Source organism: Phoxinus phoxinus, assembly GCF_949152265.1.
Source record: "Phoxinus phoxinus genome assembly, chromosome: 24".
NCBI classification, from domain to species: Eukaryota; Metazoa; Chordata; class Actinopteri; order Cypriniformes; family Leuciscidae; genus Phoxinus; species Phoxinus phoxinus.
Window position 1 is genome coordinate 20,374,008 of NC_136899.1, and position 25,474 is coordinate 20,399,481.

The 25,474-nt window shown below is 39.3% G+C and overlaps 1 protein-coding gene across 3 annotated transcripts; it reads right to left on the minus strand.

The window, feature by feature from the left end:
- Positions 1 to 11,777: 11,777 nt before the first annotated feature.
- On the minus strand, positions 11,778 to 18,848 carry nell3 (NELL (neural EGFL like) family member 3). Of its 3 annotated transcripts, none has more exons than XM_079601466.1 (5): positions 18,753 to 18,831; positions 17,996 to 18,590; positions 14,593 to 15,146; positions 14,408 to 14,474; positions 11,778 to 14,312 (listed from the first exon to the last, which is right to left on the minus strand). In XM_079601466.1, the coding sequence occupies exons 2-5, from the start codon at positions 18,573 to 18,575 to the stop codon at positions 12,784 to 12,786; spliced, it is 2,730 nt and encodes a 909-aa protein (XP_079457592.1). In that variant the 5' UTR covers positions 18,576 to 18,590; positions 18,753 to 18,831; the 3' UTR covers positions 11,778 to 12,783. The 3 variants fall into 3 exon arrangements, with proteins under 3 accessions (XP_079457592.1, XP_079457593.1, XP_079457594.1); XM_079601467.1 differs by having other exon boundaries at positions 17,996 to 18,593; positions 18,753 to 18,825; XM_079601468.1 differs by having other exon boundaries at positions 11,784 to 14,312; positions 14,788 to 15,146; positions 17,996 to 18,593; positions 18,753 to 18,848.
- Positions 18,849 to 25,474: the final 6,626 nt, after the last annotated feature.

The following is a 25,474-nucleotide window of genomic DNA, read 5'->3' on the forward strand; positions in this document are numbered from 1 at the left end:
CACAACTGAACCCATCCTCATCTGGTCTGAGCCGGTTTCCCAGTCTAGTCAGACTGGAAGTCCAACTTCAACCAGCTAACAACTGGCTAGTTTAAGTTGCTTTTTCAGCATGGAAGGAATGCTAAGTTCGTAATATTTGAGATATGAGTGTTCTTTCATCGGCTCGACAAGCTGTGTCACATAGTTTGTGTATTTTAAGCTGTTGTAATCATGACAAACGCATTGACATCCTCAACGTGGTAGTCTTGGAACGCCCGCCGCGCCGTCTTTCCCGCCGCTGCTGCTACAAACCTGCTCTCTTTGCACGTGCATGAACGCCTTGCCTTCCGAGCTTGTGAAATACAATCCCAAATATTCATAAATATATATATATAGTGTAACCTGGTGTTAGTTTTAGTGGCAAATGGATAGCTTAGCTTCAAATATATAGTACACTGTCGCTAGCTTGCTCACTCTATATTAGCATTACCCAACGTATTTATCTGCTAAGCTAGCATGTTCTGTGTGGCTAGAAGTTGTATGCTTTTGCAACCGTATCTCTATCTTTCTCTCTGTCTATCGCTTTTCCGCAGCTTTAATACTAGTGTGTGTAGTTTCTTGGCATGCCTCTGTATAAGCATATTCGAAGTCTCAATGTTTCTCTATCGCACTCTCTCTTCTTCCTGTGTGTCTTTCTCTCTTGCTTTGCCCCGTAGCAGCTCTCAGACCTTTAAAAGCAGTGTTTTCCTGCTGTTTCACGGCTACCCATCATGTCCATCGGTTTGTCATATGAGGAACGCATGTGTTGTCACGAACCTGACCAAACAGGTTCAGGGTCATCCATGCGACTGGGTGAAATCATTCTTTTTCTTTCTCACCCAACATTGCTTGAAAGAAAAGTGATTATCTGAGGAACTGACGTTCAGATGAAAGTTATAAACTAGTGTTGAAATTATATAGAGAGAGGCAGATAACAGACCCTCTTGAAATGTGTTTTACTTTCATGGGAAACACCAATAAATGTTACTGCCAAACAAGTCTGTCTGGATTTTTATTAAACCTCATCTCTTGACTGTTTGAAAGACAGTGGGCTCTTCTGACTAGCATCCTCCCAGAATACCCCAGGCCCTGTTTACGGCTGGTATTAAGATGCGTTTCAGTCGCTCGGATCACAAGTGGACGACTCTAAATACAGGGGTAAACAAGGTCTAAAACGTTTTGAGCTTGTCCACTTTCAACCACTTCTAGAGGTAGTCAAAAAAAGCACTGCTTTCGTAGTGTAAACACTCATGTGGTCTAATGCGTTCGAACAGCCACAAAAGACCGCCTACTGATTTAACGGATAAACATTATGGGAAGCGCACTAGCCAGACAGGATTTAAACTTTGTCTTCTGTAGACCCACGTTTGGTTTGAAGACGAAAAACATACCAAGCACAATGTTCTCTCACCATTCCTGATTTCTGACACACACTCAGCGTTCGGCTGGTCTAAAGCTGATGCTCTCTGTATTTTTTTCCATCGTCTCCAGTCGCGTTCATATGTAAATTGCACAAGCTTATTTTGTCCATTAGATTTAAAGATCTGAAAGGCCATACATTTACCTACCCATAGACCCTCCCCTCAAATAAATGCAGGACAGAAGTGGACAAAAGAGACGGATTTAAACACCAGGTGTAAAAAGGGCCTTAGAAACCATCTAGCAATGCCCTCGCAACCTTTCAGAACACCCTAGCAACAAAATAGCATCCACCTACCCTTGTGAAAAAGATGTACAGCAAACGTAATTTTTTAAAGAGTACTTAATTCAGAATAATATTTTAAAAAATATATAAAGTGCAAACTCAATATTTTCGGTCACAATGCTATATGAAAATCCATTATACATTAAAATGGTTTTGGTTTTAAAATTAAATGAAATTAGCTGAAATTTAGAGTGCTTTTTGACCCATAGGACTCATAGGAAGTATATTTCATAATTATATTATTAAATGTGGTTAATACTGCAGAATGCACTTACAGTTATAGTAAACTAAAGTATATTTTTCCATGTAATTCCAATTTAAACTTTTCACATTTACTCATTTGTAAGGATGAAGTTGCAATTTAGTACATTTAAAATCTATTAAAGTCCATTACTTTTCTGTGTATTCTTTATACAGTAGATCCAACTAAAAGTCATAAAGCACTGTCAAGTGTGAACATGCTGCTAAATTTATCTCAAAAAGTTACATAAAGCCATATAAAGTGAAGTGGCATCTGAAGAGGTTCTTCAGTAAATACAGCAGCATAAGGAGAGCTGGTGTTTTACCATCATGATTTATCTATCTATCTATCTATCTATCTATCTATCTATCTATCTATCTATCTATCTATCTATCTATCTATCTATCTATCTATCTATCTATCTATCTGTCTGTCTATCCCTCTGTATCCTACATAATTCTGTTGTGACTGATAATGACTTGTAGTGGTAGATTATTAATAAACTGGAAAGAGATTGCCATGATTATTCGAGTCATTGGGGATGTAATTTCACATCTCATCTCATCAGGGTGTGTAAGACGTGTTGTGATGTAGTAGGGCTCCCAGAGGATGTGACAGGAATAACCAATTGTTTTGAGAGTTGAATAACTGACTGATGGCAACCTACAGGGGGCACTGTGACCTTACTAGTGCCACTGTGAACTCAACATGCGCTTTTTCATTTTTAAAGAGCATATCACTGGTGAAAAATAATAATAATAGCAATTGACTCTTATTTTTGTGCTAGTAATACTCATTAGTAGTAACGTTTTGTAATATAGTAACATTTAGTTAGTAATATTTTGAATGTTGACATCCTGAACTCGAATCCCAATCAAGTGAAATACGTATCACTGTCTTCTCCGGAAGTCCAAACTAAACCAGAGATAGAGGACAAAAAAAACCCAAAAAAAACAGTTCCCTCACCCTTAATCTTAGTATCAATTTAAACAGCATATTCTCTTTGTAGTGGCCACTAATTAATTTCCTTATCTAAATATCATAAGTGTTTAGACGAATTGCTTTATTAAAATGAAAATAGCCTAATCTTGAATAAGCTTAAATAACATATTTATCTTATAGCTGTTGAAAGTAAATATCTCATCCGCAATTGTGTGTGCTGCAGTACCCAGCTGTGAACTCCAGAAAAATAAGTTAACTTAAATAAATACTTTTTATTTTTTGTAAAAAAGTTTGTAAAAAATACAACTTAAATTTCATTATAACATTTCATGTGAAATTTTTCATTCAGTTCTGATGAGTTTCACATATATTGAAACCATAACTCAAGTGATATTGAACAAATGTCCAAACATATGCAATAATATGCAAACATGAAAGAAGAGAAGCACTTGTGCTATTTACAAATGCCTCATACCAAACCCTCCATCTGAGACACTCATGACACTGATTACAAACAGAAGTGCATCAACAGACTCAGCTTTACTGAGGTTTGGCAGCTCACAGATCTAAGCTGGATTTGCACAGTTGTCAGTAAAAACACACTTTGAGTTTGTCACTTTTCAGTGATGAAAAAGCAGAACATTGCAGCTTGTTTTCCTTCGCTCTGCATACATGAAATTAATTTCCCAAGCTGCCCTTTGTTCTTTTTCTTGTTCCAAATTGTTCTTGACAGACAGTCGCAGTGTTTACATTCACAAGACGTCCAGTATTCTCAGCTTTCCTCATTTTTAAGTTGCTTTCTTTGATGCGTACCAAGGCAAATGTGTTCCCTTTATAGTCATGCAATCTGTCTCAGGCAGCTATACATAGAAAACCATCAGTTCCGCTGTTATCTGTTCAGCCCTGTTTCTTGTCACTGCAGATAAAATGCATCAGCTACAGTATGTGCGTGATGTGATCAGAAACCATTACCATGCAGTGTTTGCTTTATAGTCTCACACATTTACTTTGTGAGCCCTGATTTAAGTCCTAAAACTTTAAATCAACAGTTTACTTCCTGCTTGTAATGGCCTCTGATGTATGCAGAATGTTTAACGGCATGTCCTGTGTTCTGAAAGTTTGTTCAGTACATTTCAATCTCAAGTTATACATTTTAATACATTTGCAGATCCTAGAGTTCTGATCTTTAGAGTTCTTATGGCAACTTATGGATTCCACCTCGATCCTCAAGTCCTTTTTTAAATGGTGCCAGTGTGACGATGTGAGGAGCCACAAATGGTGCCTCGAGTAGGCTATCTTTTTATTTTTACACAATAATAACGTATAACAAGAAAACAGATGTAAAAGATTTCCTGAGAATAAAATAACAAACAGCACCCTAAGGAAGCTTGTTTCCACCACAGAATAAAAAATAAAAAAGGTAACTGCGACTTTTTATCTCACAATTCGGATTTTTTTTCCGCACAATTGCAAGTTTACATGTACATCTCGCAATTCTGACTTTTTATCTCAGAATTGCGTGATATAAAGTCACAATTGCAAGTTTATTTCTCACAATTCTGAGAAAAGATGTCAGAATTGCGAGATATAAACTAGCCTAGCAATTGCGAGAAAAAAAAAGTCAGAATTGTCTTTTAAAATGTTTTATTCTGTTGCGGAAGCAAGCTTCCAGCACCCACACCCTGATGGCATAAAGAGTTTCATTTTGAAAATCTATTTATTAAAATTAAGATCAAAAACGGGATAAAATGAAGGGACCTCATTTGTAAATATTTAGAAACCGTAGAAACCGTCCTACATTTCTCAAACATAAGCACTAAAAATAAGCACAGCTGAATGGTTTCAGATTTTTGCCTTGTAAATTAATGTCTAATTTAAATAAACTAATTAATGTCAATAACATATAAAAGAGCAACAGTCGTCCAAATACTTACGGTACGTTTACACGACAACGATGCACTAAAAACTATATTTTTCCTTAGCTTTTTTCATGTACAGATGACAATGTTGTCAAAATTATCGTTTGAATAAAAAATGTATCTGTGAAAATGACTAAAAACGTTTTATTCTGCTGTTAGGCCAATAGTTGGCGGTGTCATGAACATGTAATACACATCCACATGACGTCACCATTTTCGCAAATTCGTGGTTTAGTAGTTTACTCAGAGAAGGTAATGCTATTGTTTTCAAAAGTTTTCAGGCCCCCAAAACGGCGTTGTCGTGTAAATGAACGGCCAAAACGCATAAACAGTTTTGTGTTTTTAGTTGAAACCGGTGTTGTGTAAACGGCCCCTTACTTGAGAACTGCAAGCGGCAAGAATCGCTTAGATTTCCAAATACCTGCGGTACTGCGACTCTCTGCCACAAGAAAAAGTGCGTACATCTGCTTAGACCCTGACGTCGCACTAAGCCCTTTTCCACGTCAAAGACCATTTTTAGAAATTTGTACGTTGGCGTAGATTTTAGCATACTGTACACACTCTAAGTTCAAATCTGTGCATACACACGTTTTTAAAAATGAGGCCCTAGACCTTTAATGGGCTGTTTTTAGGCAGTACTGTCATATGTTGCTTTTTGCTAGTATTGCCGTACGGGGCAGTTAATCCAAACCAGATGTGATGTGCAGGTTCTTCACAGGAGAAGATTCAGCCCTCGGCTCGCTGCATGGCAGCAGTTTATCTGATGTGGTGTCACCCCTGGACTGAGGCATCTCCAGACATGCAGGAAAACTCTGGCCGTGTGTTCAAGAGGTCAGATTTCAGAATAATCACTGAAACTATGGAAGCTTGTATAAAAAATAATAAAAAATAAAAACGTTTTTTTTTTTCACATTTGCAAGTTTATATCTCACAATTGTGACTTTATAACTCGCTATTGTGAGTTCGTATAAAAAAGATTTGTGAGTCAGAATAAAGTCAGAATTGCTTGATATTAACTCACAATTATGAGAAGAAAATTCAGAATTGTGAGTTTATGTCTTAATTTCATGCAATTGTAAGATATAAACTCACAATTTCAAGTCCAAATTGCCAGATATAAACTTGCAAATTCAGACTGTTTTCTCGCAATTGCGCATTTATTTCTCACTGAAAACGAGGGTGAGGAATAGACTTACAGTCCTTACCATAGCAAGCGCTATATTAAGGTCCTAAATAACATAATTTTTACAACTGTTTTATGGAGTTTTGTGTGATGAATTTATTTTCTTTTTGTCAATGTATGTCTTTAAACAACAGTATAATCCATTCTATCACAGCCTCATTTTCAGTCCTGAACTTCCCTAATGTAAATATGGTGCTACCCTGATTCAGGTCTATTATGAGTTTGTATCTCACAGTTCAGACTTTATAACTTGCAATTCAGACTTTATTTCTCGCAATTCTGAGAAAAAAAAGTCGGAATTGTTTCACAATCGGAAACAAGCTTCCATAGTATTCAGTGTTCATAAAGGACAAAAAGTATGACCTCAAAGCCTGTTCTACCACCACAAAGTATTTACTTCACTCTTTGTGTATTGATTTTGAACATTAGAAAAATCTTCCTGTGATATAAAGTGCATATATGATATAATGCCACAGAATCTACAAAACCAAAGTGGTGTTTGCTAAAGCGAGAAGCTTGAGAATGGGTTCTTTTGGACACAGCACTTGCACTTTGAAACCTACTTTAAAGTTTGTGATTATATTGTGATTATACATAAGCTATATGCTAACACCACACTTTATACTGTGCTCAGAGTAGCCAGCTTGTGACTGTATATTGAAGGTAATTTGTTTACAGCTGTTTACACACACTTAATCTCTCAGTTCCTGCTGCTGAAGGCAATTAACCTCAGTGCTCACAGGGGAACGGCTTTGATCTCAGCTCTTTAAAACTACACCATACATCTTGCATCTTGTCAGAGCCTGAGCTGCCTATTGTTACAGGGCAAGAGCGTTCTTCCTGACATGTTTTGGAACAATGCTAATACATTGCTTTTTTTCACTCGATTTTGTTGTTTTATATTCTTGGCTCCTTCTCAGCTATAACTAAAGCAAATCAATCAATTCAGTTACTGTGACCAGAATAGTTTTGTATTAAAAACTAGGTTTACACTTTGTAAAGAAAATCTGAGCTGTGTCTGCAGTTGCAAACTCACCAAAAACATATAAGGCATTACTATTCGGTTGGTAAGATGTTCTGAGTGTTTTTTTGGTGGTGGCTGTAAGGTGGGACCTGAATAGTCGCTATTTGTGTTTACATTCTACATTTACGTTTACATTTGTGTCGCTATTCTTACTGGTCCAAGTCAAAAGACCCCACCTCCAAGTCTCTATGATAATCTGTTCTGTAGATTTGAAGAACCTGTGTAATCGTTCATTGGTGCTATAAAGGATACCCGGACCAACCAAAGTCAGCTTCTGATTGGCTGAAGTTGCTCACAGGCATGCAGGAATTATCACGTTCCCTTCTCAGGGAACAATAGTTACAGTCGTAACCTGAGATGTTCCCTTTCGAGGCAACTCGTGCTGCGTCTGAAGTAGCGGCGCTATGGGAATGATAATACCCACTACACTATATTGAGAAGTGCCTGTCCTTGTGTGAATCATGTCGAACAAAGCTTAGGACATAAGCACCTGAGACCCTTGAACTCCCCTTGGTCCGGCTACACGAATGGAGGAGGATAAAAAGCCTGCAAGACTACTGAGCAAGAAAGCCCAAGAACTCCTGCATGTATTGCAGGTCTTAACCTCCGCCCCACAGAGGAAACAGGATACCAGAGGGTGTCTCCTTAGATATCCATTGCCCCAGGTGCATAGTAAATAGCTATGGCCACCATGGAAACCTTAGTGTGGAGGGGGATGGCCCAGCAGAAAAGCGATCCTGAAGGAACTCCAGTACCGACCTACCAGTCAAATAGCTGGGTTCAGCTGGCAATTCCCGCATCATGAAGTAAAGACTTTCCACTTATAGCATAGTTTATAGGCATATAGTTGCCTTGTGGAGGAAGCTCTAGAGTTTGGATGGTCTCAACAACCTCGGTTGAGAGACCAGAGTTCATGAGTTGGACACCTTCAGGGGCCAAACCCACATGGGCGAGGGTTTTTGTCTGGGACAGAAGGTCCCTCCTGATGGGAATCTCCCATAGAGAGCCATCGAGGAGAAACTGATCTGAGAACCACACTCTAGAACTCCCGGGAGCAGATCGTTCGGGGGAAAAGCCTGGGCCACGTCTGCACCATGGCATCCATTCCCAGCGGACCTGGATGTGTGAGGGAGAACCAGAGCGGCCAGCGTGTTTACTGAGACGTAAATACGTCCACTTCTGCCTGGCCAAACTCCATATATATTCTCCACCACCTCGGTGTGGAGCCCACATTCCCCGGCCTCAGCCCCTGCCTCGACAGGGTGTCTGCTCCCTGGTTTAGGTGCCCAGGGATGTAAGCTGCTCTCAGGGTTTGTAAAGTGGGCACGACCGCAGACCTGATATTGGTAAGCTCCACCACCGAAAGCAAACCTTAGGGACTTCCTGTGTTGTGGAAGGATGGATAAATGGAAGTATGGGTCCTAGAGATCTATAATTAAAAAAAACAGTCTTCGGATATGATTTGAGTCATGATTTGTTTCAACGTTAGCATTTTTAACTTAAATGTTTTAATTTAATTTGCATATCTAAGATCGGACGCAACCCCCATCCTTCTTCAGAGCGACGAATAACCGGCTGTAGAATTGGATTCTCACTCGGGTAGAGGAACCTGTTCTATAGCCTACTTCCCAAGAGAGTTACTACTCCTTGTTCCATTACCAGAGCCTGCTCAGGGCCTACCACTGTGGGAAGGACCCCGTTGAATACAGGAGAACGAGAACTGGAGACTAAAATTGAATTCTGTAGCCTCTCTCTGCAGTCTGCAGGACCCACTGAGACACATTTGGCAGAAGTTTCCATGCTGATAAGAGAACCAGTCTCTCGAGACTAGCAGACCACACACAGATCACGTGTGTCACCCCCCTTAAAGGATTACTCTCACCAAAATTTAACCTAGGCTCTTTTTGTTAATCTACCCGAGCCAAACAATCATGTAAAAGCATAATTATAATGGAAACTCCACTTTTAAGTTTGACCGTATTTTCGTTTTCGGTCAAAATGCCTTTTGAATGGGAGTGCTAGGGGCACTACAATGAGAGCATCAACAATTTTAAACGCTATTTTGAAAACACTAAGGAGGCTCGACACAACATGAAACTTGAAGTATGACCAGGGGCTCTACACATGAAGTCGAGCATTGAGAACATTGTTTGTGTACACAGAGTTTACTAAAAAGAAAGATTTTGAACAACTCACTGTGTTTCCGTCCGTTAGACACTTAGCTCATGGCAATTTATATGGAAACAAGCTTTAGGAGCTTTCCACCTTTACTCTCCTCATGTTACGTTGCATTCGGTGATCGACTACTTTTGACTGACAAAATTCCAGCCACCGGAAACACTAACTGAAAAAGTGAGTCGTACAAAACCTTTATTTTTAGCAAACTTTGTGTACAAACAATGTTTGTCAATGATTGAGTTCATGTGTAGAGCCGTCCGGGTAACCTTTATAGCTTCCGCGGTACGCCGTCACTATCACAGGATGGCGTTCCACCAATGAGTGATTACACAGGTATTTCAGATGCAGTCATACTACACTTGTCTTCAACAAGCCAAGTGATTTTATGTACCATTCATGTCCTTAGCACAAATGGTGGTAAGTTTAATGCTTATGGTTACAGCCAAGAAGTTTGTTGAAATCATTAACCTTGTGTATTGAGTAATAGTAATGGTGATGTCTTAAAAATATAGAGTCATGGTCAGTGGCAAAACAATAGTTACATGTTAACTCACTTATTATATCTAGATTTAAATAATAGGATACATGTTTGTCAGTGTTCTAACAAAAATCCAAACAGTGTGAAATGGGTTCCATCGATCTCATCCCATGGCGTCATATACTGACGCTTTTGACATATCGTCTACATCCAACGCACATGGCACCCTTTAGCGTCAATATGAGACGCAGACGCCCTAGGATGAGAATGCGTTGAATATTATCATATGAACTTTATGAGTTCATTGGAAAATGTTGCTGAGTGGGAGGAAGGTCTTTGTGGTTGGTGAGACTGAAAAGGCTTTCACGAGCTGCAGACTGTGAATTTCTCTCTGTTTGTGCGTGGTGACCTGCTGGCCTTCATTAACATGCCTCAGTAAACAGCCTAATGAGCAAACAGAGATGAGATGGAGGAGAGAAAGTGTGAGAGGATGAAGATGGCCATAAAAATAAGGAGGTGTGTGAGAGATAGCAGTAAACTAATTTCTGACCAGAATGTAAACTTACATCTTAAGCATTGACAGAGCAGGTTTATTTGAGTGCATGTAATTAGTTTTTGAGGTTGTGTTTGTATTTGGGTTTTCATTGTCCTTTCCTATTTGTTTTTTTGCAGATCTTCTAGATTCTAGAAGTTTTTGTTTGTTCTGCTTTATGTGAACGGTTGAGTATATTGACAAAGAAATCTCAAAATAATGATGTTCTCAATCCACAGCTTATAAAGCATGAAACCTGGGGCATCATTCATAAAACGTGTGTACGCACATATTTGATGTTATAGTGTGCATACGCTTAAATCTATGACAATGTTCATATAAAAAAAAAAAAAAGGTATTTTTGTGGAAAAGTGATTAGCTAGTCAGGTTCTAAGCAGGCGTATGCTATTTTCCTTGTGGCAGAGTCGAGTACTGCAGGTATTTGGAAATCTAATCAGCAATGATACTAATAAAACCCTGTTTTATTAATTACACAGCATTAAAGTTCAGTTATTTAGTATGCATACTTTGGTTCTACATGTATAAATTATTTCGGCCAATCCATAGGCTAAAAATGGCCTATAATGCAGAAATAGATTTCAAATCTGGAATAGAGCTGTATGTGTGTATGTTTGTTTTTTGTTCGTATGTTAATTTGTTTGTGCATATGTTTGTATCTGAATCACACGTATGCACATTTGAAAAAATATCTCAAATTATATATAGAGCGGTTTTAACACATAACATTTTGACAAGGGGTATATAAAGTCCTGTATTTTTGAGGACTCAGCAAGAAATGTGTAAACATATTTGTAAAAAAATCTGTAAAAGAGCTGTACAACTTCCTCCACAGTGTAAAAACCAAAAAGACCACATCGAAATTAACCAGCAAAAAATCACTTTCCAAACATCTGGAACTTTCAGATGTGAGGTACAGTACACTACTAGTTGAATTTTTACTTTTCATACATCTCTCTCTAGCATTTATATGGATATTTTCTTGTATGCAGTGACACCAGAAACATCTGGTTCAGCGCATACACACCTGCTTTCCATTCCCATTCTATTGTTTCTCACAATCAGTTTTTTGCTAATTTAAGCACTATTAGTCATGTTTCGGCAGACATTCAGTTGTTTTCATTATCAAGTTCCTGAAAAACTTTTGCATGAAGTGTAATGCAAATATATCTCAGGCACTATCTGAGGTTTCATCAAACTGCTGCCCTCTTTAAGTTGACGCTGTGCCCAATAGAAGGTTGTCTGGTACCCATCTGGCATCAACTATGGGTGGAAACCTTGATCCTGAACATATGGGTTAGCAAAAACGGGTAAATATATATATATATATATATAATTTGCATTTATGAAGCAACCAGTATACTAATACAAGATCAATAACAACCACATGTGACATGTTTTAGATTTTTCTAGAACATGTTCTAGTTCATGTTCTCGGAAGTATATTATTACAGATTTCAGTCCATAGGTAGTAATTTAGAAATTCTGACATCACCAAAAAGCTATTTAAATAAAACAATAAAAAGAATATTGTTCTTTGGCAAAATTGTTATGACTTTAATTTTGTTTTATCAAAGATTACACTACATCATGTCTATAGTAAATTCATTCCCAGTCGTTGCGTCAAAATGCACTAGTCCAAAGCAGACATGGCATTAATGTTGCCAAATGTTTGTTCACTTCACTGTTTGTGATCTGTAGTTTGAGCACATACAGAAGCAATTAAACATGGTATGCAAGGCATCATATGGCAACAATATTTGAATAATAGAAGACATATGCCACTTACAGTTTATAACGCTCGACTGTAACTAAGGACAAATTTGTGTCTGTTTTGTATTTTTTCATATATATAAATTACAATGAGAGGACATTATGGTCAGCAGTATTCATTCATAGTACTAAATATATAAATATTCATGATCTGAAAGATGCAAAAGGATTTCGTTCTTATTATAAAATATTAAAACAAAAAATAAGTCAATAATGCATCTATATCTTTCATATAGATTAAGCTATATTATTTAAATCCCAATCGGTTTAAAAAGAAAATCACAAAAGTGTGCACTGTACAACATTCTGCACTACGAATAAGTGCAGTAAAATCATCACATCATCTCCCAAATACTCATAAAAAACACATTCTTACTTACTTTTTAACAAACACACTCTGTTACAAACACATGTAAATACTGTTTGCGAACTTTAAATCGATTCCAAATCAAACAGATGTGAAAAGCATTAACTCTCTTGTGAAAAATTGGTCACTGCTTCCAGCCAAGAAAAGAAAGAAACATGTTCATATTTCTATTTCTATTTCTGTAACTGAACTGTACATTCCACCTCACATAATTCCAATAAACATATAATCTGAATACCAGAGGAGTATTATTAGCACCTGTGCATTTCAGCTATTAAAAATGAACCAAAGTCAATCTGTATTGTTTCTACTTTGTGTGACTGCACCTTATGAAAGCACCATTAAAAAAAAAAAATCAATTGCATTGCAATTGCAATTCAAACCCATTGATCTGAATATTTGGGATCATGATGCCAACCAAAGAATGGAGATGTTGGTGCCTCCCTCATGGGTGATCTGGTTGATTCGCCCACGAACGCAGTCCAAAGAAACATAGATGGCAGTACCATTCTTCACATCGAATGAAGTTCTCAGCCCCACGCTGGCCCACTCACTACCTTCAGGCATATGTCCACCCACCTGCTGGGCCAAGGACTTGGCCTGACCTTCATCCTTACCTTGCCGGTAAAGGGTCAGCTTCACTACATTGCAGGAGTGGATCAGCTTTAGGTTGAGGGCCACACTGACCGTCCCGGCCTCAGAAAACACAAAGTTCCTCTGGGCATGTGCCTCACCTGAACCAGCTAGCCGCATTTGGTCTGTATTCTGGCTCATCTGCCTGAAAAGCAGGGGTTTATTTCGTACTGCCCCAGAGGGAAGACCTGTTCTTGAGACAGTGGCTGTGAATGTAGAGGAGACAGTGGTGGGGATCCAGATCAAGCTTAGCATACTAATCCCAGAACTATCGCCAAAGTAGCGGACATTGCACTGAGCTGGGGCAACAATCTCAAAATTAAGCCAGTCTTCTCTGTCTACCCTTGTGGCTCCGGAAAGGGTGATGGAAGTGTCCCTGTAGTTAACACCAGACTTAAAGGAGCGTAGCACCTCCTGGTTAGTGCCATTTCGGTTGACGTAGGCAATCAGTGAGAAACCTTCTCGAACACAAGCATGGCCCATTGAATAGATGGCCTGCTGGAGCACAAACTTCACCACGCCACTCTCCATGAAACGCACCCCACGGCTGTCATGGGTCAGTGCCACTATGTAGGGATCAGAAACAGCGGCTATACGGAAGGTTGGGCGATGGTTACTCTGGTAGTGGACGGCTGTTGACATCTGAGCAGTCATGGCCACGGCACCGGTGTCATGGGATAGCCACAGCAAGCTGAACGAAGCCCCTCCAAGCTCATAGACTTGAATATCTTTACTCTGGTTGCAGTATTGGTTGGGACTCTTCAGCACGAGTGTCAGTATATGACTGGGTTCCACTTCAACTGCTGCACTTACAGTCACACCCTGGAAGAACTTTCTCTCTGGTTGCTCAATTCGAACCCCGCTAAGGTCTGGACCCTCCTCTTCACTGCCGTTTATCCGTATCCCGACCTGGAGAAAGTTCCTGCAACTGTGCTTTAGTGCAAAGTTGTGGTCTATCCAGACCAGCCCATGTTGTTGGAGACTGAGGTAATCATCATGGTTGGTCAATAGGTTGTTTCCCTCTTTGCCACGAATATTAAGCTGTAGCCCTGGATAGATGGAAGTACTCTTCGATTTTGTTGGTGGTATGGCAATCGAAGCAGCCCAAGACTGTGAGAGCATGTTCTCAGACACAGCTCCACATACGGCATCACTGGTGGAAGTGCAGGGAATGCCAACAGGCTCACCATCACAGTCTGAACAAGCCTGGCACTCCTGAAGTTCCTGATTGTAGAAGTACTCATTACCGCACAGCCCTGCGGAAATCTCCCTTTCAGAGACACCAAGACAACGGAACCCTCCTGATGAACAAAACAAAAAATAAGCTTGGTGAATCCCAGGAAGAGACCATTTGAAGGCAGACATTGGAATTGCATCATGTCTTTATTTTGCTTACCTGGGGTATTAAGACATTTTACTCGCTCCCCACACAAGCTTGGTAATTCAAGGCATTCATCTCTGTCCTGTTGATAGATATTTGTCACTCAAAGACATGTTAAAGATTAACACATACACCTTTGCTTGCTCTTTACTGAAATCTTATGTATTGCATGCATAATGCAATTTCTGCCACAGTGTCACCTGGCACATCCTATCAGCAGTGGGCGAGCACTGTGACACCAGGAAGAATCCAGGGGGACACATAGTGCACCTTTCACACTGCGGTGGATCTTTTTGGAAGTCACAGTATTCCTCAGGTCCACAAGCAATTTGACAGCCCAACAATGGACGCCCTGCGTCCCCAACTACATTCATCACTTTGGCGTCCACATCTACCTTATGCACAGCATAGGACTTTTGCAGGTGGCTACGTGCTTGGTTCTGAAGATCGGCCAGGTGACTTTCGAAATGGCTTTGCAGTTCTCCTTGCAGACCTTGGAAAAAGACTTGCTTGACCGTCTCAGAAAGCAGACCATACTGAGCCTTCACCACATCCATCTGCTCGAACATGCGGCGCTGCTGGGAGAGTATCTCACGCTGCTGGGAGAGGAGGGCTCCCTGCTGTTCCACCAGCCTCTGCTGCAGATCACGAATCACCACTTGCTGAGCTCTCAAAGCCTCCACCAGCTTCTCTTGTCCCTTTGCCAGCTGTAGGTGTAGGATAAGTGCGTCCTCGGCAGGGACCTCATTCTCTCCTTGTGAAAGAAAGAAACAGACAAGACTAAGCGGTAAACTCAAAAAGTGTATGATAAGCTTTAAAGGTGCACTATGCAGGATTTTTGGAAAAAACATAAAAATAAAAGTATAGACTCAAAAACAATGCCTCTGAATCATTATGATCCATTAGAAATGTGTGACGGTGTTTGTGTCTACAGAAATACTGTGCTCGGGATGTTTCTGGGCTGCAACCTTTGGCCCAGCCAATAACGATGCGCGACGCATTTGAGGGCGGGACTTTATTGTGTCTGTCTGAAACTCGGGAAGCTTCGCTAAGTTCTTCTGTCTCGACACAAAACAATTTGCTAATGTTGCCATTGCCTTTTTGACTGTTGTCTGAAACTCGACAGATTACCAAGTATTGTACGTATGTTTCTGTCAGGACCACTATCATTGAATACAATTGATAAATAGCATACAGTTTGGATTGGCGGATGGTTCTGTTCTGGGTGAGAACTCCCTGCGCATCCATGCAGCCTAGCATGGATAAGAGCAGGGAGAGCAGCAATAACCCCTCTTAGGGTAAACAGAACAGAACCAACATGAATTATTGCAGATTATTAATTCAAGATTTTAAAGTACAACATAATTTGAGAGTTTATCCTGATTCAAGGGGAATCAGAATGCCATCCTGACTGGCGAGAGGAGGAGCTGGGGATGGAGGAGGGCAATTAGCTCCTGAGAAACACGATATCTGCTGAAAATACTGAAGGAGCTTATATATGTATACAGTTATAGGCGTCGTATTCCTATAGGTAGCCGTGGATCGGCTGAGAGTCAGCTGATGCGAGCATGACTAACGTGACCTGCCAAGAACGGACGCTACGCTTGATTTTTATGATGACACATACTTATTTTTTATTAGCGAGCTAGACTGAAGATGGCTAAATATACACAAAAATTATATTTATGCATAATAAACACAATATTTGAAAAAATATTTGCAAAATAGCTCATCACTCATTTCCCCGCTGGTATTCTTTTGCGTCGGTTGGACGGCGTGCCTGATATCATGTTGGGGAGAGGGTGTTTACTATTTACTATTAAAACTAAAAATCCTGCAAAGGGCACCTTTAAGAATGACATGTACATTTCCATTAATAGTTACTCTTGTCCGTTTTACCTTATATTTCGATATGAAAAGGATTATTTGGGAGTAATTAGAGACATACAGTTTAACATGCTCTTGCTTTGATTACAATTTTGTGTGAACTGAGAAAGACAAGTAATTAGTAAATTAGTATCAGTTAACAGCTTTTTGATATGTGAACATCAAAGCGATTTCATTGCATAATTTTACAACCAAGCGCTATTTTATTTCTGTGGTAGAACTATTATAATCGTATGGAAATGGATCAAAGTAGTCTGCAATTTCTTGACAGTTGACTGCCAGCGGTTCTGCAGCTCTACAACACTCGGTGTAGCCAAGCAGATGTGTGTGTTTGCAATAATAGTTCTTGGGCCAGCTGTCAAATCCCCCTATTCATTGATGTATGGAAATACCAGTAGTGATGTGAAAATCAAACAAACTATGAGTATTAAGGAGCCTGATAGTTTGTGTACACTCCCCAACCTGCAGCATTCCTCTCATATTGTTCAAGGACAGAGCGAATTCCTGTGATGTCTGTAAATGTACTCAAACGTCTCACACAAGCATTAAAGAGATTTATTCGGTGTAGTTTGGATTAGACTACTAGACAACATAATTTTTATTACGTCTATACACTGTAAAAAAAGATTAGTTGACTCAACTTAACTAAGTCAAGTCATCTTGTTGCTTTGACTGAATTAATTTGAGTCAACTTGTAGTGTCAAGTTTATTACACTTCAAAACACGAATTGATGCATAAACTTGACACTATTGTTGACTCAAATTAACTCAGTCAAAGCAACAAGATGACTTGACTTAGTTAAGTTGAGTCAACTAATAATCCAGAAAAAAACAGTGTGGGGTACCAAGGATCAGTATATGATATGGAATTCATTAAGGTAATCCCAGATGTCTTGAGAAGTTTTGTAAGATTGTGATATACAGTAATTATCAAATAAATTAAATTTGAAAAAATATCTAATTTTATTTATTAATTTATGGACATTTTTTATTAAATATAATATGTAAAACTAAAATGGTAACACTTTACAATAAGGTTCATTAGTTAACATAGTTAACTAAGAATGAATAATACTTCTTCAGCATTTATTAATATTAATTTCAACAAATTACTAATACATTGTTAAAATCAAAGGTTGTATTTGTTAAGTTAATTAGTTACTTGCAGTGTGAACTAGCATGCACAAACAATGAACAGCTGTATTTTTTATTAACTAACATTAACAAAGATGAATAAATACTGTAACAATGTATTGCTCATTGTTAGTTCATTAACTAATTAACCTTATTGTAAAGTGTTACCACTAAAATAATCAGGTGAATACAAAGGTTGCAAGCACCTGATTTATATCATGGTACTACTGATTACCATATTCATTAACTATAAGCAATTTCCACAGCCCAAGGTACTCTGAAGAATACCATGGTATTACCAGTAGCCTATCAAAAAAAAAAATAACGTGGTACTTTTTCGTTAGTGGAAAAATGAATGAAAATGACTTACATGTTTCAAAATAATACCATATTGCCATGTTCAACAAAGCATACTGTATTACCATGATACTTTTAGTGAGGTAGCCTATAGCAAAAAATAATTTTAGCTGGATTTCTTTTTTTAATACACTATAGTAATACAAAAGCTTACTCTGTTTGGTTAAGTGTTATGCTATTTCAGTCAAGAAGTGCAGCACAGCTGGAACCACTGTTTCAATTCACCTGGTTTGATGTCACACGTGAGTTGAACTCCCAGAGGAGCCCCGACCTCTGATGCGGGGTATCCAATGTCCGGAAATTCCCCCAGAAACTGAGCGGCTCTGTCTGCCACATGGATGAGGGTTGGTTGGCTGGGCTCGGGTACACACCCGTCTCCAGCACAGGGTCTCGATCGGGGCTTCTGTCGTATCCTCAGAGGCAGACGGCACTCAATTCCTTTACATTCCCCGGTGTCGTTCACCACATGATCTGGTCCTTGAGGCGTAACGCAATCTGCGCACACAGGATCAAACACTCCAGCGACGCGCGTCTGGACGGTTTCCCTTGTCTGGTCTCCAGACCGCCCGCGCTGGGACAGAGACGTAGCCTGATGTTCAGATGAAAAACGGAATGGAGCATGATGTTGATTTATTGATCTGCTCTGTGTTGTCGCACTGTGTTGTCGCGGTGGTCTGGGCGATCTGCCTCCCGGACAGTGTGCTCCGGAGCAGGGTCCGGCGTCTCCAGAGTCCCCCGAGCGCGCGGAGCGGAACGTACATAATACATAAACCAGCAGCAATAGTGTCTTTTTGGATGATGACATTGTTAATTCATTTATCTACTAAAATAAAAAAAACAACAGTTACGACTCAAGCGGGAAAACGCGTTTAAAAGAGTTCATTGATCTGAAAGAAAGTAGGCTATACGTCAACAATCATAAAGATGTTTTGATTTTGTTTAAATCCGCAGATAAACTCTTTAAACAGTGAAATTATATTACCTGAAGCTGCCTTCTGTTGGAATGTCAGTTAAAATATAAACAGCAGGAGGTGAGCATCTCTCCTTTGCTGCAGTGTGTGCGTGTGTGTGTGAGAGCAACTCTAAACACTTCTGAAGGAGAATGTTATAGGCTGTGTCTCAAAACCCAATGAGCTCCCTATCTAGGCAACATTTCTTTGGGCATCATATGCTATATGTAGGCATCAGATGTGTGCAGTTTTCTAAGAATCATCATGTTATGCCGCATTGCGTTACATGATGCATTGTTGGCCATCACAAGCAGATGCACAACAGTTTTGATCATTTGTATGTGCAAATGCAATATTTCTGAGCATCAAATGTGCATTCACATAAGTCTTGGCCAATGTAAGCTGCAGTTTTGGGCATCATCATCCCATGCTGCATTTTTTAACAAATTAGGAGTGTATGATGGCCACAAATGCTGTTTAGAATTAAGCTCAGTTTAGTTTTGAGGCAGTCTATATGTTATTCTCCTCCAGAAGAGTTTAAAAAATGTATGTGTGCCAAAATATGCTCTTTGTGCCAAGCAGGCCCAAAATTGCTGCATGCATAATGCACAGGTAATCCTATATGCACATATGATGTCCACAAATGCTCCAAGTGTGCCTATAATGCCCAATATGCTGCACACACCAACAATGTCCAAAAACTGCTGTATCCGCAAATCATGGCCAAACATGCTGTCTAGTTAGGGGGCTTGCTAGGTTTCGGCACAGCCTGTATGTGGCATTCCAAAGACTTAATTAGCATCAGGTTTCCCCGGCCTGCGTTTAACCCCTCACTCTCCTGTCTTTCTTCTGTTGTTCCTCCTTTGATGTTTATTTTCCCTTGTATTTAAGAGTGTTATGTTGTACAATATTCGACTTGACACTTTTAACACCAAAATACTGGGCTACAAATAAAGAGCAATTACTGAAAAAGGCTGTCTAGACAAGAAAAAAGGTCTGGTATTTTTCCCTTGTGAAAAATAAGTATACTTTAGCGTACTTTTAAAAGGGGCATTTAATTTGAAAATAATATTAGTTCTAGAAATACTTAAGTGCAAACTATTTGCAATGTGTTTGGACATTTAATTGCATGTACAATTACATGAACATGTAAAATGCAATTAGTTGAATTATGAGTCCCTTTTTGACCCACCTAGGACTATCTTTATAGGTAATTTCATAATTAATTATGTTGTCTCTGAAATGTGGTTGGTCTGCAGAATGTACAACAAGCATTTATAGTAAAAAAAAATAAAAAAATAAAACCTTTCCATTGAAATGTGTGTCATATATATATTATTACAAAGTAAAAGCCATTTCTAAAAGGCTTTTGTCAACATGTCATTATTATTCTATTACCTGCAAGTAGGCCAATAATTTTAAAAAATATACGTTTAAGATTAAAAATACACCACGAGTGCACATTTTAGGGTTTGCCATGTTTAAGCTAAATATATCCGCAATATAGGGATATAATGCAGAGAGGAATTCAGTGGCTGCAGAGCGAGGTTTTAATAGAGGCGTCTTTATGAGTAATGGAAAGTTGTGTTACGACCAATGTCACCTTTGTTTGTGGTCATGTCCGTTTTTTTAAAGATACACAGGCATTTGATTGTTTAAACAGCTGTCGTCTGTCATTCAGAATCTGTCACGCAGAAGAAAAAGTCTTAAAGGGTCAGAGTTTATTTGCTAGGGTTCAGCCGGTCATGCTATACACACATTTGGAGAGGAGAGACGGGAATCCAGAGCTGATAATTAAAGAGCTTTCATTTGCATTTTCATGGATCTTCTATAGGGTGATGGTTAATTAAAATAAATATTCAAAAGCAAATGAAGCTAATTCTGTAATTGCTGGCTATAATGTTGTACTTTATATAACCAGTTTACAATTAAGCAACAAATAAGGCTAATAATATATAAAATCAACTTCACAGTTTTACTTTAAGACATACTTTAAGCAGAGGGTGCTATTTGTATCCTTGGACACATTTCCAAACATTGCAGGATTTAAAGTGTGAAGTTTAAGATGCTAAGTGATGGTTAAGTCTTTTTTATATTATAGCGGCTGCTATATGAACGACCAGAGTGTTTGACGGTGTTGAATAGTACAGACCTTCATTAAACCAGAATAATGAGTTAACTGTGGCCAATAATGGTTTTAAAGAGCGTTTCCCCTCACACCTCACCATATGGGCTTTTGGAGTCAATTGAGACCTATACTGTACTTTCTTTATAAAGAGCTGAAGTGTGTCTGTTCGTTGTCAGATCAGGTCGTGACCCTGTTATGAGCTAAGCCTTCACTTTATGCCAAATGTACGCACCTCTCCATCTGTTTCAAATCACCGCTTATAAATGTAACAGAGAGGATATCATCAGTTATATGAGAAATTGGAGTCACATAATCAATAAGAGCACACTGATATTAAACAGGGACTGAAATGGCTGACAGATTCCACATCCTTAACTATGAACAGACTTGCTGAATGCAGAATTGGAATCACCAAACTCAACACAGTGTTCACTTTTAAAGTCAACATAAAATCAATGGTAACACTTTACAATAAAGTTTCATTTGGTAGCATTAATTACATTAGTTAACATGAAATAACAATTAAAAGTTCTTACAGCATTTATTAATTTTAGCTAATGTTAATCTCAACATTTACTAATCAAAATGTGCATCTGTTAGCATCAATTATTGCACTGTGAACTAAAATGAATATGAACATTTTTGCTAACAAAGTTTATAATGCTGTAAGGAGATACAGTGCTATGCATAAGTTTAGACACCCATGCTAAAGTTGACTAAAAAGAGGAATAAAAAATCATCTTTTGGAAATTTATCTTAATGCCTTAATTTAAAAAATGAGGAAAACTCCAACCTTTAAGGACACCAATTTTCTTTGTGAATGAATAATGTATCGTAAATAAATAAATTTTCTTCCTTAAAATACAGGGTGCATAAGTTTGGACAACCCTATGTTAAATTCCCATAGAGGCAGGCAGATTTTTATTTTTAAAGGCCAGTTACTTCATGGATCCAGGATACTCTGCATCCTGATAAAGTTCCCTTGGCCTTTGGAATTAAAATAGCCCCACATCATCACATATCCTTCACCATACCTAGAGATTGGCATGGTTTTATTTCAGTTAGCCTAACAGCTGGTTTGATTTGCATTGAGAGATGATCTTATGGAAAGTACTCCATGCCAATCTCCAGGTATGGTGAAGGATATGTGATGATGTGGGGCTATTTTAATTCCAAAGGCCAAGGGAACTTTATCAGGATGCAGAGTATCCTGGATCCATGAAGTAACTGGCCTTTAAAAATAAAAATCTGCCTGCCTCTATGGAAATTTAACATAGGGTTGTCCAAACTTATGCACCCTGTATTTTAAGGAAGAAAATTTATTTATTTACGATACATTATTCATTCACAAAGAAAATTGGTGTCCTTAAAGGTTGGATTTTTCCTATTTTTTTAAATTAAGGCATTAAGTTCAATTTCCAAAGGATGATTTTTTATTCCTCTTTTTAGTCAACTTTAGCATGGGTGTCTAAACTTATGCATAGCACTGTATAGCTCATTGTTAGTTCATGTTTGTTAAAGCGTTAAATAATGTTAAAGGGTTAGTTCACCCAAAAATGAAAATAATGTCATTAATGACTCACCCTCATGTCGTTCTAAGCCCGTAAGACCTCCGTTCATCTTCGGAACACAGTTTAAGATATTTAAGATTTAGTCCGAGAGATTTCTGTCCCTCCATTGAAGCTGTATATACAGTATACTGTCCATGTCCATAAAGGTAATATAAACATCATCAAAGTAGTCCATGTGACATCAGTGGGTTAGTTAGAAGTTTTTTAAGCATCGAAAATACTTTTTGGTCCAAAAATAACACAAAATAAGACTTTATTCAGCATTGTATTCTCTCCCGGGTCTGTTGTGAATCTGCGTTCAGGACTCCGCAGTGACGCTGCTGACGTAAGACGCTGATGACGTGTTATCTGGTGCGCCCGAGCTTCGTTTACAGTCTGAGGGAGACGCACGCTATATTCAAGCTATTCTACATTGTTTGCGTGGATATCATTTTTTTAATGGTGTGTAAATGTGCATGTCGCGGATGAGACACTTTTACAGCGTGCATTTCCCTCAGTCTATAAATGAAGGTCGGGCGCACCAGATAACACGTCATCAGCGTCTTACGCCAGCAGCGTAACTGTGAAGGATTGACAACAGACCCGGGAGAGAATACAATGCTGAATAAAGTCTTATTTTGTGTTATTTTTGGACCAAAAAGTATTTTCGATGCTTCAAAAACTTCTAACTAACCCACTGATGTCACATGGACTACTTTGATGATGTTTATATTACCTTTATGGACATGGCCAGTATACTGTATATACAGCTTCAATGGAGGGACAGAAATCTCTCGGACTAAATCTAAAATATCTTAAACTGTGTTCCGAAGATGAACGGAGGTCTTACGGGCTTAGAACGACATGAGGGTGAGTCATTAATGACATTATTTTCATTTTTGGGTGAACTAACCCTTTAACAAATGAGACCTTGTTTAGTAAAGTGCTACCAAATCAAATTCAACCATATGCTTTCTTAATACACATTTTTTTGTGTGTAAATGTGTTTGACATTTACTACAAAAACTGCATGTCAGTAACTTTTACAGTAAAACCAAAAGAATATGGTATTGTTTTGGTTTATACCGCATGGTCTGTCTTAATACTCGATTGGCTGGAAGGTGTGCAATAAAACCATTTTAATGAACAAGTAGTTCTAAGTCAGTTTAATTACAGTTTCATATTAATGCGCTGATTTCTGAATAAAATTATTTTAAAATTTCCAGCACTGGAACGCATTTTTATGTCTTGCCATGATGGGAACTCTCAGACCAACCCGATCAAGCTAAATGTATCTCTATAGCACGCAGTGTGTTTATCGTGTAATTTATACGTGAAAATTAGTTTTTACGTTTATAGGATACGCATGGGTTGGTTAGGGTAGGTTTAGAAGTGGTGTGGGGTGCGTGTGTATTATACGTTTGGGTAGAATTAGTGGTGTGGGGTGTGTGATTACACTCAATGAAGTGCTTATCAAATGCACGAAAACTGTGTATCATCCACGTAAAAAATAATTTTAGCGTATAAATAGCACGATAAACACACTGCGTGCTTTAGAGACGGATTTACGTGCTGCTCAGACAGGTTGTAGCCTAAAGCTTTCAGCAGCAATGCGGATTGTAATTGGCAGACGTGGTGCGCTGCAAATTCAAACAAAAGAGCCAATAAAAAGCAACAAAATAGCATGGCTTAACTAAATGGCCTAGGGGACATCGTGCACATCAAAAATAGACAAAGCAACAAATTAAATTTATATTATTCACTATATCCTAGTTTTTTACAGAAAATATTCAGATCCAACCCCCTTTGTAATCGTTAACATTTTCATAAGTAACTGTAATTTAATTCGATTTTTTTTGTAAATGACGTACAGTGCTATGCATAAGTTTAGACACCCATGCTAAAGTTGACTAAAAAGAGGAATAAAAAATCATCTTTTGGAAATTTAACTTAATGCCTTAATTTAAAAAAATAGGAAAAATCCAACCTTTAAGGACACCAATTTTCTTTGTGAATGAATAATGTATCGTAAATAAATACATTTTCTTCCTTAAAATACAGGGTGCATAAGTTTGGACAACCCTATGTTAAATTCCCATAGAGGCAGGCAGATTTTTATTTTTAAAGGCCAGTTACTTCATGGTGTCACGACTGGTAGCAAGGATGATGGAGACGAACGTGGAATTAATCCTTTCTTTAATAACGTAGAGTCAGGATACAAAGGAACAGGTGAGACAGCATGTGAAACACAAACATAAACAATACCGGACACTGAACAGATAACAGACAGGAACTCAAATACACTGTGATGATGACTACAAATGACAGGCAGCTGTGAGGAAGTGATCAGTGTCCATGGAAACAGATTGGTGGCGGGAAACAGACAAGGAACCACAGGTGAAGACAGGTGACACAGATGATGAGGACGAAGACTGTGACATAACGCCCCCCTTCAATTAGGCGCGACCTCGCGCCGTAGAACTACAAAGGGGTGGGGGGGTGGGCGCCCTGGAGGCTGATGAAGGGGTGGCCGATCTGGAGCAGGAAGCCTCCAGGGCGGAGCAGGACGTGCAGGTGGCCAGGGCGGAGCAGGATGTGGGCGTGGCCATGGCGGAGCAGACGGACCCTCAGGCGTCCAGGGCGGAGCTGGCTGTGGGCGTGACCACGGCGGAGCAGTAGGACCTTCAGGCGGCCATGGTGGTGAGGACCCTTCGAGTGGCCACGGCGGAGACGACCCTTCGGGCGGCCACGGTGGTGAGGACCCTTCGGGTGGCCATGGTGGTGAGGACCCTTTGGGTGGCCATGGTGGTGAGGACCCTTTGGGTGGCCATGGTGGTGAGGACCCTTCGGGCGGCCATGGCGGTGAGGACCCTTCGGGCGGCCATGGCGGTGAGGACCCTTCGGGCGGCCATGGCGGTGAGGACCCTTCGGGCGGCCATGGCGACCGTGTCGGAAGGGCCTCCACGATCCCCTCAGAGGACTTATTGCCCCCCCCCAAAATTTTCTTGGGGAGGTCAGCACTGGACTGGACCCGCGGCGAAGAGGACTCTGAGCTGACCGGGGCCAGCGGCGAAGG

What these genes read in the sequence shown, in the direction of transcription:
- nell3 (XM_079601466.1), bottom strand. Translation starts at nt 18,575, where the DNA reads ATGTCATCATCCAAAAAGACACTATTGCTGCTGGTTTATGTATTATGT. An exon ending in CACGTGTGACATCAAACCAG is followed by an intron (nt 15,147 to 17,995) that starts GTGAATTGAAAC and finishes TTCTTTCACAAG; the next exon opens with GAGAGAATGAGGTCCCTGCC. An exon ending in AAAATGTCTTAATACCCCAG is followed by an intron (nt 14,313 to 14,407) that starts GTAAGCAAAATA and finishes TTTGTTCATCAG; the next exon opens with GAGGGTTCCGTTGTCTTGGT.